The sequence below is a fragment of the Psittacula echo genome, assembly GCF_963264785.1.
Source record: "Psittacula echo genome assembly, chromosome: 5".
In the NCBI taxonomy this organism is placed as follows: Eukaryota; Metazoa; Chordata; class Aves; order Psittaciformes; family Psittacidae; genus Psittacula; species Psittacula echo.
Genome location: NC_137739.1, coordinates 7728887 through 7746391, shown reverse-complemented (window position 1 = coordinate 7746391; position 17505 = coordinate 7728887). Strand labels below are relative to the sequence as shown.

General features: G+C 38.1%; 1 protein-coding gene across 1 annotated transcript; it reads left to right on the top strand.

Moving 5' to 3' along the window:
• Positions 1-261: 261 nt before the first annotated feature.
• On the top strand, positions 262-17100 carry RSPH10B (radial spoke head 10 homolog B; the record flags this gene model as incomplete). Its single annotated transcript, XM_080620226.1, has 19 exons — positions 262-530; positions 1728-1803; positions 2076-2144; positions 2332-2505; positions 3691-3776; positions 5020-5140; positions 5995-6171; positions 6678-6819; positions 7310-7431; positions 7883-8072; positions 8757-8868; positions 8956-9035; positions 9136-9287; positions 10513-10620; positions 11662-11838; positions 14570-14615; positions 15131-15250; positions 16288-16480; positions 16899-17100. The coding sequence occupies 19 exons, from the start codon at positions 262-264 to the stop codon at positions 17098-17100; spliced, it is 2616 nt and encodes an 871-aa protein (XP_080476352.1).
• Between the last annotated feature and the right edge of the window lie 405 nt (positions 17101-17505).

Genomic DNA, 17505 nt, shown 5'->3' with positions numbered 1-17505 from the left:
AACTTTCAAGTTGTGGTGGTTTTGATGAACTTCTTGAGAGTTAGGTCATAACCCTGCATTCTGTCTACCACAAGCTGAAATCGCTACCTGGAGGAATAGTTACTACAGAAGTAAGATAAATACATGCATGTGTAATTTTCCATGTAGTTAGATGTTTGGTTTTGTTTTGTTTGTTTTTTCTCAAATAGATTATAAGGGAAAACATCTTTACGTAAGAGACTAGATGTTCAGAAGGGTACACGCTGAGACAATTCAGTAATTATGGCAAAGGATAAGAAGAAAGATGTCAGGAAGACGGAAAAATCTTCACACCTTCAATCTTCATGCCCTCCTATACCTTCAAAAGAAGTTACAGCTGAGAGTAGTGCTACAAAGCTGACAGACTTGGCGACCATGGTGAATGAAGAGGAAGAGACAGGGGCAAGTCCAGTGATATTGGATAAAGAACCAGAGGAGGCAGAGGAACCTCTAGTCCAAGATGTTCCTCAATACTATGAGGACCCTATTCTTATTCAACTTATAGTAAAAAGGTATGCTTGTTATAAATATACCAGTCTGGCCAGGAATTCTCATTTAAGTATCTCTGGTGTACCCAGTGTCATACAAACACAGATTTAATTTTCAATTTGAGGCAGTGAAACAGGTTATTCAGACCTAATAGCCATGACACCTTATGAGTGATATATGTGGAATTCTGCTGCCTTCTTGCACCCTCGAGTGTTGCTGGTGCTGTCTGCCTGCTGAAAGATTAATTTTTTTAGCTTGTTCTCCTATGGTGAAGTTTTGTCTAAGTATACAGACAGTTGGTGAGGAAAATGTAGATATGTCATTTAAAGTTCAGTTGTTACTGCCTTTTAATGTTTAGGGCTGCTCATATCTCTTAATATTCTAAACTGAGGAAGCAGGTGAATAGCAGTGTTAGCCAAATCCTTTGGTAGTTCAAGGGGAATATACATAATGTTTCATGTGGCCGGATTGCCTAGTTGTAAGCTGGTAAATCATAGAATGGTTAGGGTTGGAAGAGACCTTAAAGCTTGTCTAGTTCCAAACCCTTTGCCATGGGCTGGGACACCTCACTCTAGACTATGTTGCCCAAGGGCTTGTTCAACCTGGCCTTGAACACTGCCAGGGATGGAACATTTACCACTTCTTCGGGTGCCTCATCACCCTCACAGCAAAGAACTTCTTCCTTATATCTAACCTGAACTTCCCCTGTTTAAGTTTGAACCCGTTGTTCCTTGTCCTATTACTACAGTTCCTCATGAAGAATCCCTCTCCAGCATCCGTGTAGGCCCCCTTCAGATACTGGAAGGCTGCTATGAGGTCTCCATGCAGCTTCTCTTCTCCAGGATGAACAGCCCCAGTGTTCTCAGCCTGTCTTCATGCGAGAGGTGTTCCAGCCTCCTGATCATCCTTGTGGCCCTCCTCTGGACTTGCTCCACCACGTTCATGTCCTTCTTATATGCTTCCTTCTTAAACGCTACCAATGTGTTGTTTTCTTAACTGAACAAAATACAGGTTTGAGGCAACACAACAATTATGTGACCTACTACAAGGAAGGTACAAAAATTCTGAAATTTTGTTGTAGTTTGTTTTTCTACACAGGATGCAGCAACTGGTTTGTGTGTAGCCATGGTAAACCAAAGGTGATTTATTGTATGTACGTTATGATTTATGTCTACTGGTAGTGACAGGAAACCTTCATCTTTAGTATGTTTTCCTCGCAGCTATGAAGGTGAAAAAGTCCATGGATTGTATGAGGGTAAAGGATTTGCATGTTTTGAGGGAGGAAATACATATGAGGTGAGTGTATAAATTAATAAAAAAAATAGTAGTGGGTCAAGTTCTTTCTCTAGAACAGGCAATCTGCTTCTTTTAATGTGGATGGAGGTTGAGCACTCAGAATGTATAAGCATTGAAAGCTCTGTTGGTTTCTGGCATGAAAGCTCTTCATTTGAAATGAGTAGTTGGAGGATGACATTAATATGTAATTCTTTTGAAGTCTTACAGTCACTGTAGGCTTTGGTTGTGGTAAGAATAAATTTGCAAATGACGCTGTTCTCTTCATTTTGAAGGGCATGTTTTCTGAAGGCCTTATGCATGGACAAGGGACTTACACGTGGGCTGATGGAGTGAAGTATGAGGTAAAATGCAGTTCAGTTTATAACTGAACACAATTACAGCCAGTTAGAAGTGTAAATTCAAGGATAGTAGATAAGTTGCAGTAATTGGTACAGTGCAGGTGGCTACTGCAGTGCTTTCAATCACAACCCTGACTTTTCCCAGACAGTTGGTCTTATTTTTTTAAAATGTTGTAATTTAACATTTTAGGGAACATTTGTTAAGAATGTGCAGATGTTTAGTGGCCGTTATACATGGAATGATGGCAGCGTTTATGAAGGATCAATCAAAGATGGAGTTAGGCATGGATTTGGATTTTTCAGGAGCGGTATTCATCCTATTTCTTACATTGGCTATTGGTGTAAAGGCAAAAGACATGGAAAGGTAAGAAAGAACACCAAATGAGAGCATGGTCTTCTCATTTGGTGTCCATATACCATCTGGAATAGCAAGTGTTCTTGTGCAGAGGTTTTGCAAAAATGTTTCATGCTGTTGCATGGCCTTACACTTTGTAGAGATTTCTTTTCCTGAGGATCTTCTCTGGAGTTGTGAGTGCCAATTAAAACAATTGGGGTGGGATCTTTTTGTGCTAGAAGGAATGAATGGTATCTGAAAAGAGTAATTGGCTTATTACATGTTTTATCCTTTATGCTGCTCCGCAAAGATGATGAAAGTCAAAAGTGTCGTCTGCATTAGTAGCCACATAGCAATGACAGGTCAATTCGCTTCCCAGTAATGACAAAGTAATCCCATCTCCCAAATGTGTTAAGCAGACCAAGTACGATAATTACTGCCAGATCTAGTGTGACATCTACTTCCAACTTGTTAAAGGCAAGTAGTGCTTTTATCTGTCTCTGTTTTACGCATCCAAACTGAGAAACTTCTGGGCCTGACATCTTGAAGACCGATGCTCAGCATGTGAGGAAGATCCATTCTAATAATGTAGGGGTTTTTTAGGGTGTCACTAATGACACACAAAAATCACACGGACTGCAGTGGATGATCACCAGTGCAGAGGTCTGTCCAGTTTGTTCAGAGAGGAAGCTGTCAGATAGAAAAAGACGGAAAAACTAACGCTGTAGACTTACTGTTTGAAGTTGAATTCTGAATGAGTCAGAAAACTGATCTCCCTCAGAGTGGCTGCTGTGATTAAGTTGCCAAAGTTAGCTCTCTGAAAGTGTTTCCAAGTGATTTGGAAAGCATGGTAGAATTTGATGTAATAGGTTGGGTGGTTTTTTTTGGGAACACCTGGTCTTTTTTAAGGTCTTAACTATTCATCAAAAGATGTTGCTTTTTAATTTATTTTCATCACTTCAGTTGCTTTCAGTACAGTGTCTCAGGGTGACTGTAAGTCACAGCATGATTACGTGTGTCTGATGTAATTTGTATGCAATGTTTTATTAATATAGATGAATATTTAGGTTTTTAAATTTACTATACTGTCTTTCAGGGTACCATTTATTATAGCCAGGAACATACTTCTTGGTATGCAGGCGTAACTTGTATGCAATGTTTTATTAATATAGATGAATATTTAGGGTTTTAAATTTACTATACTGTCTGTTTCAGGGTACCATTTATTATGACCAGGAACATACTTCTTGGTATGCAGGCGACTGGGTAAATGATGTCAAAGAAGGATGGGGGCTGAGATGGTAAATGTCGCAGCACTCGTTCTTGTCTTCATATTTTTTATTTTACATGTATTATCATACAGTTTCTCCTGTTGTTTAAAATGGATACACATGCTACCATTTCATAGTAGTGTGCACTTTCTGTAGTGGAATAAATAATTGTTCAAGATGCTTTATAATAATAAAATAGACCTTCTCTATAACTTACATTTTTATGTTGATACATTTCTACTGCTCATTCCCACAAATGAATGTCTAAAGACAAAATGCAAAATCAGGTTTGGTAAACCACAAATCAACATTTTAAAAACAAATAAATGATTTGAACAAATGGAGCTACTTTTATGAATAGATGAATTATTTGTGGAATTATACATAAAAGAATACTTTGATTATCTATGGTGAAGACTCTGGAAAAAAAGAACTGGTTAATATTTTTACGGTGTCACAGTATCACAGTATCACAGTATGTTAGAGATTGGAAGGGACCTCAAAAGATCATCTAGTCCAATCCCCCTGCCGGAGCAGGAACACCTAGATAAGGTTACACAGGAATGTGTCCAGGCAGGTTTTGAATGTCTCCAGAGAAGGAGACTCCACAACCCCCCTGGGCAGCCTGTTCCAGTGTTCTGTCACCCTCACTGAGAAGAAGTTTCTTCTCAAGTTTAAGTGGAACCTCTTGTGTTCCAGTTTGTGCCCATTACCCCTTGTCCTATCATTGTTTGCCACTGAGAAGAGTCTGGCTCCATCCTCGTGACACTCCCCCTTTATATACTTATATACACTATATATATATGTATATAAATATATATATATTTTATATATATTTATATTTATAAATTATAATTTATATTTATAAATTTTATAATTGTTATTTTTATAATTGTTCAAGATGCTTTATAATAATAAAATAGACCTTCTCTATAACTTACATTTTTATGTTGATACATTTCTACTTATAATTATATTAATTATTAATTATTAACTTATTAATTATAATTTATATTTATAATATATATGTATATAAATATATATATTTATATAGACTATATATGGTCTATAAGTTAAAAATTGTAGGTAAACAGTGGGTGCAATCAAACTTTTGTATTTGTGTGACAGTGAGCCAACTTTGAAATTAATGCTTATATTTAGCTTCAATAAATTCTGAATTCATTACCAGTGAGTTTTGCATAAGCCTTGCTTTCATAAGTTCCATGTAGAATTTAGTATGAATGAATCATTAACTTTTATTATTTTCTTTCAGCTATAAGTCTGGAAATACCTATGAAGGTCAGTGGGAGAAAAATGTACGTCATGGGAAAGGAAGAATGAGATGGTTGACAGTTAATCAAGAGTATATGGGACAGTGGGTGCATGGCATACAGGTAGTAATTTCTTCCTCAGCAACCTCTTTAGTTCAGCATCTGTCCATTGCTCTAGTAAAACTAGATAAGGGAGTTTTGTGCAATATCAAAGGAGCTTTATATGTTTTTTGCCAGTTGAGAGTGTAAGTATGCTTTTTATCGTAAGTTGATGCTCATAAGAAGTCTGCAGTATTCAGATTGTTAAGAGGCTGTTGACTTAGTCTTACAAAATAATAATTTAATACTCTAATGGAAAATATGAACCTTTTTCATTAAAGAAAAAATCAGCTAAATATGACTATACTTAGCTTGAGATATAACTTCAGCAGTGAGTGAGTGAGTATATGTAGCAATTTACGTCTGTGTCACCTGTGAAATAGTAGACCATCCTGTTAAGGTTTCATGATGGAAGGAGATGATTTCTGGAATTTTCTGTTCCTTCCATTTACTATTCTGTTGGAAAAAGAGCGTGAGCTACTTTCTCTTGTCTTTTCACTCTGCATAAAATTGTTAAGAAAGAGTCTAGCTTTTGGAACATCATGGGTCTGTCTGGCACCGTGTTCCTCACTTACCTGTTCAGCATTACAACCAAAGGGATTCAGGCAGGAAGGGTGCCTTTAGGAGTTCTGTTGGTACAGCTTGCTCAAGTATGTGTTGATTCAGTGTATCCTCTGAGCACTTCTCCCATGCACCTTTGGAGAATATGGTTCTGAGGATGGTTTGAAGTACTGCAGCTATCAGCTGTGTGCTTTTATTTGAGAGCTTTGCCAACTGTGACTTAAAGGTGATTCTCCTTTTTCAAAGTCTGGACCTGTAGCAGTAGTAGCTTGTCTGCGGATGTTTGGTTTTTCTTAGACACACAAACTGTTTTTCAGCACGGGTATGGGATCCACATCTGGTTTTTGAAGAGAATGCCTGCATCTCAGTATCCTTTAAGGAATGAATACATAGGTGATTTTGTAAATGGGAAACGACATGGACATGGGAAGTTCATATATGCCAGTGGAGCAGTGTATGATGGTGAATGGGTTTGTAATAAGAAGCATGGCAAGGTGAGTATTGACAAGTAGGAAGACAAAACTACAGACAGTGCCAAAGGAGTCAGTTCTGCTCTGTATGGCAGACCTCCAGATCTCTGTACAGAAAACTACATTCATTGTGGATGGAATCCCAACATAACATCCCACTGAAAGCAGTAATCCTTCCGAGGACCTTGCTGGGCCACAGATTTGACTCCATGGTTAGATGCATGTTGTGTGTATAAAGAAATATATTTTACTGTGAAGGTTTTGAATGTAGTAGGTATATTTGGATTTTTTGCAGTGGCTGGCTTTTCAAAACCAAACAGATATATAGGCAATACTTCATCCCAGCAGAGTACTTCAATTAATAGATGACAAAGTACTTTCTAAAAAATGGGGAGGGAAAATTATTTTGCTTTATTTTATTTCATGTATTGCGTTATAGCCAAGATTCTTAAAAGGAAATTTGATTGAGAGCATAAATCATATTTTTAATTTTGTTAATTTCAATATAAATCAAAGATCATTATCTATAGGGCAAGTTTGTCTTCAAGAATGGTCGTGTTTATGAAGGAGAGTTCATAGATGATAACATGGTGGAGTATCCTGCTTTTCTAGTGCATGCAATGAATATGAAAGGGCTGAATTCCATTTGCACAGAAAATCATTTTGGCACTGGTAAGTAGCTTAAGAAAACAAATTCTACTCAGTTGACCTTTTGTTTTTACTATAATGTGAAACTGTTTGTACTTACTCAAGAGCGAGACATATTTCTTCAAAGAACTTTTGATAAACATGGGAGTTATCTTAATTATTAATGACTTTTGCTCCTATGCTTCCTGTTTCCTGCACATGACACTTTGAGGTGATTGACACATCCACACTACATCTTGTAATGCTTTTTGACCACTCTTGTCTGAAGGTTTCATAACTTATGTAATATCTGCATTTACCTTTTGGCTAGGGGTTGGATTTGACAAAATTACCCTTCAGTTGTTATGATGTTGATTATGACATCTCTACACCTCACTGTAAATAAGTTTATTCTTCTGAGTTTAAAGTCACTAAGATAAGAAGGAATAATATATGTTTCATTTTCCCTCTCTCTGTGTATATATATATATCTCTTCATTTTAGTTTATTCTAATTTATTTTATTTGCATGGTAGAAAATACCACAATTATCAGTGACTCGGAAGATACTTCTATTCTGGAATTCAGTACTGAGTTGGATATATCTTTACTGCTTGACTTGTTGCCAGAAGAAGAGAGATGGGAAGAACTGAAACAAGTAAGAGTTTACTGTTTGATATCTTCAGTTTTCCCCGTAGTGTATTTCATATTATTTTATTTCTGGTTTATTTTATTAAAATAACTTGTTTCATTAAAGAATTTTTTTAAAATCTGAAGGCCATAAAAACAGAAAAACAAAAAGAATTTATAGACAGTATTGCCTCTTCCTGAGCCTTCTTTGGAATATAATAAAATACGTTATATCTGGAAAGGCATTTGGCAGCTACCTTTAGCTACTGTGAGGTTTGTCTGCTGACAGACTAATTTACTTTTATTGATCATAAAAAATATATAGTTGCATTTGAGTAATGCCATCATGAATGCTTAACCAGGGATATCCTCTTTGAAGTTACAAAATGGAAAGCATTATATGCCCAGTTATAGGATCAATATGAGCTGATCTCTACTTTCTATGAGATGATGCTGAAAACATATCCTGCTTTATTTAGGTAGAATTTGCTGTGTTAAGGCATATTACAGAACTGAGAAGAATTTATGCCTTCTACAGTATCTTAGGCTGTGATTATTCTTTTGACAACACCTTCCTCATGACTAAGCTCCAGTTCTGGAGATTTCTGAAGGACTGCCAGTTTCATCACTCCAACATAAGTCTTGCTGAAATGGATCGGATACTGAGGGGTTTGTATTTCTGTTGTTTGGGGTCTAGAATCTAGGAACTGTAATAGTAAGCTGTGGAGAGGTGGAGTGGCAAGTTCTACTGATAGCTCAACACTGGCAGTTAGGTGGCCCTGAGTGAGTACTTCTGTACTTGTGACTTCTCAGTGGATGCATTAACACTTCTCCAGGCACTTCAGGTGCTTAGGTGGGAAAATCTAAAATTAAAATAGCACTTAAAAATTTGTTCTGAAGTGCCATCTATTCAAAACTTGTATTCATCCCAGTCTTGCCTTTACTGTTACATGTAGTTTGAAGAGGTCTGAGAAAGAGAAGAAACAAATCTTCCAGTGCTTTTAACTTTGGTTTGTATGTAGTATGGGGTTTGTTATTTCCGTAGAGCCAGTTAAACAACCAGTTCTATTTTAGACCTGCATCAGAAGCACTGCGGTGTCCCTAGTATGTAAAGGGTTTAACTCCAACTTTGCTTCCCCTTTCATTCTGGTATGCTAGATGTGTTTCTAGAAAGAGAGAATTTGATAGAATTCAGCTGTAGGTGGATGATTCTCCCTTGAGCTTATTGTTTGGAAGTGATGCTGTGTCTGGTCTGATTCTTCCAGCAGTGTTGTTACTGTGTGATAGGTAGAGATGAAGAAGCATTTTAATGTACATTATAGTGATAGAGATTTATTTATTCAATTTTTTTAGGAGGTAAAACACCAGTTGAGGAGATACATTGTCCACATGAGACTTTACTGTTCAGAACATTTTTATCTTACCTTATTTGCCTAGCATTTCATATCTATCATGAAGAATACAAGTAAGTTTTTAATCTTATAATGAAATTTATTTCATTGTAATCAGTTTGAGTCTTTCCCAGACAAGAGTATTTTTGTTTCAACTGTAGAGAGAACAGTCCTTATCTGAGTAAGTGTTTCTTAGAAATGATGTCCAGGAACGTTATTCCCACTGCCTGTTATGTCCAAGGTAAGTAGCGGTATTTCTCCTGTGCAGAATTCATCAATTCATACCACATACATCACAGTTTTACTGTAACCATTTATTTTTTCCCCATTAATTTTTAAAGGTACCTTATTTTCTGAAGAAAGATGTACAGTTTTGGTCATGAACAACTACATTGACAAATGCTGGGAAATATACAGAGCCTTTTGTAGACCAAGTACCAGACCTCCATTTGAGCTCACGATGAAAATGAGGCACTTCCTTTGGATGTTGAACGTAATAACCTCTATTTCTTTATTTTGTGTGGTTACAAGTGCTTTATTTGTTCAATTTATATGAGTGTTTTAAAGTACTCCCTGTGACTTCTGTCCAGTTGAAAAGGTAGGAGTGATATGTTATTTGTAGAAACTATCCACCAAACATTAAAGGGACAGTTATTCTACAGAAATTATTTATGTACTTGTGCAGGACTGAATTCTGACTTTGTACTGACAATTTCAAATAACCAAATCTTAAAACACATTTGTCTAAGGAAATAAAAATATTTTTGCTTCCTTCCTCCCCACCCTGTAGAGTGAATATATGGAAGTGTCTTCCTGGTAGAACTCAGACTGGAAACCTTCTGAAATAACACAGTAATGTATTAATATACTTCAAGATGAAGATGAGATTCCTTACGAATATTCAGTAATTCAGAGACACATAAAGCTTACCTGAAGCTAGGGAACAATTCCCATTTATAGGCTTGGGTTTGGTCACTGTCACTGGTTAAATACAAGCCTTTTTTCATGGAAAAAAAACCCCAGCAGATGGCAAGATTGTGAAAGCTCTTAAATAAATTTTAAAAAGTTACAATTATTTCTTAACACTGTTTTTGCAGTCTAGCAAGAATTCCCATTGACTTCAGTAAGGCCAGAATTTTACTCTGTCATTGATTGCCTATGTGGAACTATAGAATAGAATCACAGAATCATAGAATAGTTTGGGTTGTAAGGGACCTTCAAAGGCCATCTGGTCCAGCCTCCCTGCAATGAGCAGGGACATCTTCAACTAGGTCAGGTTGCTCAGAGCCACATTCACCTTGGCCTTGAATGTCTCCAGCGATGGTGCATCCAGCACCTCTCTGGCAACCTGTGCCAATGTTTTACCACTCTCATTGTAAAAATCTTTTCCTCCAGTCCAGCCTGAGTCTCCTTTTTTTTCATTTAGAACTGTCACCCCTCTTCCTGCCACAACAGGCCCTGCTAAAAAGTCTCTCCTCAGCTTCATATAGGCCCCTTTTCAGAACTGAAAGGCCGCAATAAGGTCTCCCTGGGGCCTTTTCTTCTCCAGGCTGGACAATCGCAGCTCTGTCAAGCCTTTCCTCTTAGGAGGGATGCTCCAGCTCTCTGATCATGTGAAACAATTAGTAACTTTGACACAGGCTTTCAAGGGAGTTAGATTAGATCCATGTGGGAATGCCTTGAGTGCTGCTAACATGTAATGCTTAACTCTTACCCAGGATTTTAAACTTCTCAGCAAACAATTAACTCCTTCAAGACTTGTGGAAATACTTGTCAAAGATGGTCCCTCTCAACCTGGTAGCAGTAACACCAACCTGGAGCTGGAGGTGTGTATGGAAAAAAAGTATCATACTTCATTGCTACAGGAACAGTTAAAATTACTTTTAAAAACTGTTGCAATTACTGTTCTGTCTGCTAGGGCAGGATGAAATTAATTTAGTAAAAAAATAGAGTACAAACTTCAGCCTCTATTTCTGTCTTTCTTTGTTTTGCCTATGCCTTCTAGTTTAGCTCATGTACTTCTGTGTTTTTCTTATTACTTTACTCTTCTTAGTATAGTCTCAGCATACCTGACCATACAAATAACTCTTAAGGCTGCCATAACCCAGAGGGCATTCTCTGTTCCTAGGAGACTGCTGCTAGTAATAGATCAGTCTGTGAGGCAGTTGCTTTACAATGTGTGTATACAGTGATTACGCAGGGATGAATGTCAGCACTTCCAGCTGCCAAAGTGTGCACAGGAAATGCTAAGATGTGTTAATAATTAAAATGTGAACACACTGATCCTGGAAATCTGGAGATCCAAGAAACCTGATGTGTCAAGTGCTGCCACCTCAGTGAGGTAGAAGACTTATGCTGCCCGACAGCTGGCCTGCTACTGAAGGCCTTCGCGCTTAAAGAATTGGCTCTGGCTTGGTGATGGTCTGTTGTAAATGGCTATATTGAATTTATTGTTTTAAACGATGTCTGATAAACTGAACACACAAGTGTAAGTCTTACTGAGGGATTCATTATACACCCATTCCTGAGGCTGCTGGAAGCATTGTATGCAATTCAAATTTTAGGTGATAGTTAATAATTTGTTAGAGAAATTTCTCATAGCTCCAGACACAGCAAAAATCTATGCAATGTTTTATTTCAATATGAGTTGTATAAGGCATGACACAGAATATCACTTCTGAATTTTTTGAGCTTGGGCTGTTTTCAGTTTTTCTTCAGGAGGGATGTTTGACTGGATAAATGGGGCCAGTGAGGCTTTGCGAACAATCACTTGAGTTCTTTGCTTGCTCAGGTACATATTAACTGCCAGTTAACAAAGGGATTTTGCAAAAATGAGTGAATTAATCACTGTATTTGTTCTACTCTAGTTAGTTTTTCTGGAATTTGTCGAAGCTCTTCTTGCCTGTGCGTTGGTGTATGTTACCAGTGATATGATTAAGGAGCAAGAAGCTTGTGAGAATGAGAGCAGAAGTAGCTTCAGAATGAAGGTTCTCTCCAAGAAAACCACATCTGTATCTCTGTTCACAGACTATTCTCTGTCCCAGGTAAAGTTGGTAGAGACCTGTTGAATATGTCCACTGAGAGAGTGAAGTCCAGCCCTGCAAATATTCCATGTTGCCTGAACATAGAATTCCTGAACAAAACACTTGCATCTTTTTGCATAAACAGTCATTTGATTGGATCCTACTGCCTTTCCTGCTTGCTGCTGCCTTAGATTGTAACATCAGTATAGTCAGTTTTAACGCATTTGCAGATTTTCCTAGTTAACTCTGAATACACATATGGTGTCTGCAAGTTTTTGATATTTGAAGGGGAATTGACAGATTGGTTGACTGGTGGAAGAAACATGCCTCTTCTGTTTTAAGTCAAGGGTCTAAAATTGCACTGTAAAAATGTCATTGCAGTTGTTGCATGTGTCAAGGTTCACTGTTTCCAGCAGTTAAGCAATGCTCTTTTCTTTTTGATGGACACTTGGATAAGGATTTTGTCAGTTATAAGATGCTGCCTGTGCCACTGGAGCAATTTAGATGCACAGGGGAGTTGGAAGCATGAGTTAGAATTGTTATTACTTGGAATTATGCACAAGATAGAAACATTTTATTAATTCAAAGAGCATTCACAAACACCTAATTTCACACTCTCTGTAAACCAGTAGTGCCACCGAACACCACCACTCCCATTCCCTGGTCAATTGTACTGATTCTATGGAACCTATTCCCTTGCATCACTGCAAGAATTAATGCAGCTGCACAGTGAAATGGTCCAGTTAAAAAAGTCAGATTTCCAAGACAAAAAAAAAAAAAAATCTTAATTTAAAATGTACTGACGGTAAAATTCCTAGAGTCATAGAACCATAGAATAGTTAGGGTTGGAAAGGACCTTAAGATTATCTAGTTCCAGCCCCCCTGCCATGGGCAGGGACACCTCACGATAAACCATGTCACCCAAGGCTTTGTCCAACTTGGTCTTGAACACTGTCAGGGATGGAGCATTCACAACTTCCCTGGGCAACCCATTCCAGTGCCTCACCACCCTAACAATAAAGAATTTCTTCCTTATATCCAATCTAAACTTCCCCTGTTTAAGTTTTAACCCGTTACCCCTTGTCCTGTCACTACAGTCCCTGATGAATAGTCCCTCCCCAGCATCCTTGTAGGCCCCCTTCAGATACTGGAAGGCTGCTATGAGGTCTCCACGCAGCCTTCTCTTCTCCAGGCTGAACAGCCCCAACTTTCTCAGCCTGTCTCCATACAGGAGGTGCTCCAGTCCCCTGATCATCCTCGTGGCCTTCCTCTGGACTTGTTCCAACAGTTCCATGTCCTTTTTATGTTGAGGACACCAGAACTGCACACGATACTCCAAGTGAGGTCTCACAAGAGCAGAATAGAGGGGCAGGATCACCTCCTTCGACCTGCTGGTCACGCTCTTTTTGATGCAGCCCAGGATACGGTTGGCTTTCTGGGCTGCGAGCGCACACTGAAGCCGGCTCATGTTCATTCTGTCATCAACCAACACCCCCAAGTCCTTCTCCGCAGGGCTGCTCTGAATCTCTTCTCTGCCCAACCTGTAGCTCTGTTCTTTTGTTTCTTGTGTAGCTTCTTCTTGTGTTTCCTTTTTGTTAGTGCATGTACAGTGGAACTGTACTTGGTGCAGACATGAATGATGACATGTCCAAGGCACCTGAGCTTTATTCATTGTTGTCTTCAAACAAAAGTTTCATAACAGGATGAATTAAAGAAACATGAGGCATTTTAAATTAAATACAATGTGTTCCCATGCCTGGATGCATGTATGAGCCTTGAAGTGGTGCATTGCCTGCCATTGCTAATAAAAGCATTTGCTCCCACACATGCACTCAGCTATTTTTGTTTAGAATACTGGGTGGTAAGTTCTACATTAACTAAAATAGGAGTGAACAAAGCTACAGTTTTATCTTGTCTTGCAAGGTGGGGGAGTTAAGAGGCTGGGAAGTGGGTAGAGAGATCTAAAAGCACTGGGGAAGGTAATATAATTCCTAAAATAGTTTTCAGATTTTTTCCAGCAAACTTCTCACTTTCACTGCCTTTATAATTTTGTACCCAGTGTATGACTGTAATGAGATTCTTGATATTCCAGGAACAAATACATTCTGTTTGATCTCTGTGATTTCAGAGTAAGATAGTAGGGATTACTGTTTTGTACTGGAATCATGGAAATCAGACAGAGAATTTGAAAACTTCCCGGCTTTTAGAAAATACTACTGACACAAAATTATGTTTGACCTGAGTTTTGGTGAGACATAATCAGGCTGCAGAAGATACTTGGGGTGACAGCTGGAAAGATTGCAAAGCATCAGTCTCAGATATAGTCTCAAATCTTGTTCTTTTCATTTAGTATTCTCCCTGGAGTATAATCCTGTAATCAGGAATAGAAATTAATTATTGTTTCCTCAGGATTAGATGTATGTAGAGCAAGATGCAAGAACAGAGGGACATGTCTAAGAATAGGAGCTCTCATTCTCTGTAGTATCTTTCACTGGCTCTGAAAGGATAATCCTACTTCCCTGGCTGGTATTGAAGGTGAAGTGTTATGACCAATTTGCTAATACTTGAAGTGTGAAACATGGTTGCAATTGAAATGTTCTGAAGTAGGTATAATTGCAGAATGCCTTTGGTTGGCAGAATGCTTTGTAAATAGCAATTTGCGTGACTCAAATGGACATGTAATTTCACTTTTTAATTTGAACACAAGTCCAGGCATTTAGTAACCGAATTTTAAACTTCTTGCTGACCACAGAGACCTTCTGAAGACACAGAGCATCCTCTTCAGGAATTTCTACTGGGTGAGTACTGGAGTTATAAGCATTTCTAAGCAGTGGTGATAGAGGAGATTCACTCTTTCTACAATTTAAAAGATGATTAAACCAGCAGCTGATCATTGAAACAGCTGGATGCATTGCAGTACAGAAGGTAGCTGCGTTCTGTTTGGCAATTACAAAAAGGTTTATGTTGAGCTTTCTACACCTGCTATACACAGGTTTCTGGCAAGTTTGAATCTCTGAACCTTTTGTGCTTTTTAATTAAAAGCTATCACATTTTCCGTAAAAACAATGTAAAGGCTTTTTTTAAACTAAATTCTTCCTGTTCTGTCCCACTCATTTGGGCGTGGAAACAGAGACTGCAGTCTGCACTGTGTCTTTATTCAAAACTTTTCCTCAGTACAGAAGTATTTCAAGCACAGGTGTAGCTGTAAGGTCAGATAACAATTTACATCTGTTTGTGCTGAAGATCAAACCTAATTTTTAACGTACAGAATTACAGACTCAGTACTTTTAATTTTTTTTCTTTGGAGTACCAGATACTACCCTCTCATTTCACACAACTCATGGAGATACCATTGTTCCATCAGTGGTTCCATCATCATTGAGCTGGGATGCAGAAAAAGAACAAGATACCTGTCCAGGAAAGGAATTGCCAGGTAAAGCAGTCCTACTGTTTTAAAACTTAACACAAAAAATCCCTCATAGCTTTTGAATGGGCAATTTTAATTGTACCTGCGGAGTGCAGCTTGTCACAAGAGGGCAGTAAATGAACATTAATTCTGGAGGAAAATGTTTAAAGAAGATTAAATGTAGTAATTGAGATGTTTAAGAACTGACTTAAATAGTGTCCCTGATTTATGTCACATTTTATTTGTAGGGCATCTAAAGCTGTAATTTTTATTTACTCTATGAGAAGTTCAATCTGCAAGCCAGCCTTTTTTTTTTTTTTTAATGTCTTGGACAAATAAAAGCTATTACTGCTCTATCCTTCTTGTTTTAGTTAATTTAAGAATTATTATTAATGATGTGCCACTATTAGCTGGAATTAAGTTAATGAGAGGCCAACATTCATGCAGAAGAGAAATCAGAGCATTTTTGTATGTTGAGGCTAGTAACCTTTTTATACCATCTGGCTGATCAGCAGATCTCATTTGGGTTGTTTTTTGTGCTTACTAAAGTTTTCCTACAGATACAGAACGTAAATCCAAGAACATAGACAAAGATCTTTGTGTAGTCATCATCTCTTTCACTGACATCTGGTGACTGAAAAGTTACAGATGTGTTTGTTTCTTCAACAACCAACCCTGTTTTTTGATAAGTTGTGACAATTGGATGCTTGCATCCAATTCTTTTCTTTCAGGTAGTTGTGTTCATTCCTCCATTCCCCTGTGCACAGGAGTCACAGATACTGAACTGTTGTCAGATTACTGTGGAAGACACTTATCATAGGATTAAAGGGGAAAGTTGATATTCTTTTGATGCCATCCCAGTGACAGGTCACTCAGAACACCTGCAAAAGGGCCATCCCCTTTCACATGCATCAGTTTAAAGTTTCTCACAGTTATCATCTCCTGTACCATGCAGAAGCCACACTTTCCCATTGCAGAGTACCACAGCTGAAGTACTGTAGTCCAAGCCACACTTGAAACAGAAGGGTCCTGCTAAATAAACATATTCGATTTACATGTTGCAGGTGAATTGAAAGAAGACAGAACTAAACAAGATGAGCTTAGTCTGTTGCTGTGCCAGGTGCAGATCTTCTTTACAACCAAGCTCTTTCCTGCTTACCAGCATGAGAAAGTGCTGTGGGAAAAAATAAAAGAAAATCGAATACGAGATGCTGAATTAGCTGAGCTGAGAAAGATCAAGGATGAGGAGCTGGCAAAGTGAGTGGTGTGGCTTATCTTGAAGTACTGTTTTCTACTAACAGAATTATTCAAAATGAGAAATGTGCTTTAGTAAAACAGTATAGCATAGCGTAACTGGAAAACAAATGCCAGGTGTAGTAAGCAACATGCAGAATGTAACTTGCGACTTCCCTTGCTGTCAGAAGTAACAAATAGAGGCTGCTTTGAGGTTACAGAACTACTCACTCTCTGGTAATTCCTGGCACTTGAGCCATGCTCTGTGCAATGGCTGGTTTTTTTACATACTGTAAGGCAGACTTGAAGTGGTAACTGGATAGATTTTCTGCTTCTCTACAATATGACAGTTTATACCGTGAATATAGCTGTAGTTGCTTAGCTGGTATAAATCTGTCTCCCCCCTCTTACACTACATTAAACTTAAGCTTTGTTCACTCAGAATTATTGCTGAAAGAGAAGAGGCAAAAAAGCAAGAAGCAGCTGAAGCAGCAAAAACATCTGACTCCAAGAGTGCAGATTTTAAGGAATCAGAGGAGCCTGGCACATTAGCACCTGCTTCGAAGGAAGAGGCACCCACAGCAGTACCCCCAGTTACCAAGGTGCCTGCTGGCAAAAAGAGAAGGAAGAAACAAATCATCTGATGAGAACTACTGAAGCTTGAAGTAAGTAAATACTCAAAACCAAAACAACAGCAAAAGAATCACACTTGGAGTAAGGTATAAAATACAAATATGATAAAACTGTGTGCACAAGTTTATTGCTGGTTTCAGAGGGAAACTACTTCTACATCAAGGGTCTTGGGAAGGGGAATATAATCACAGACATAAGTGTAACCCTTTGGAAAAAAGTATTTCAGAAGTCAGTATTTGACTTCACCTAAAAAGTCCCAGTAAGTTGATACAACAAGTATCTGTGATGATCTTACGTCCCAATTAAATGGTTTCTGCTTAAAATATGGTTTGACTGAAATACTGCATGTGAACCAGTATGTAAGAAGGTAACAAAGAATGTAAATCAGGCTGAAGCAGGAGCTGCAAACAACATGC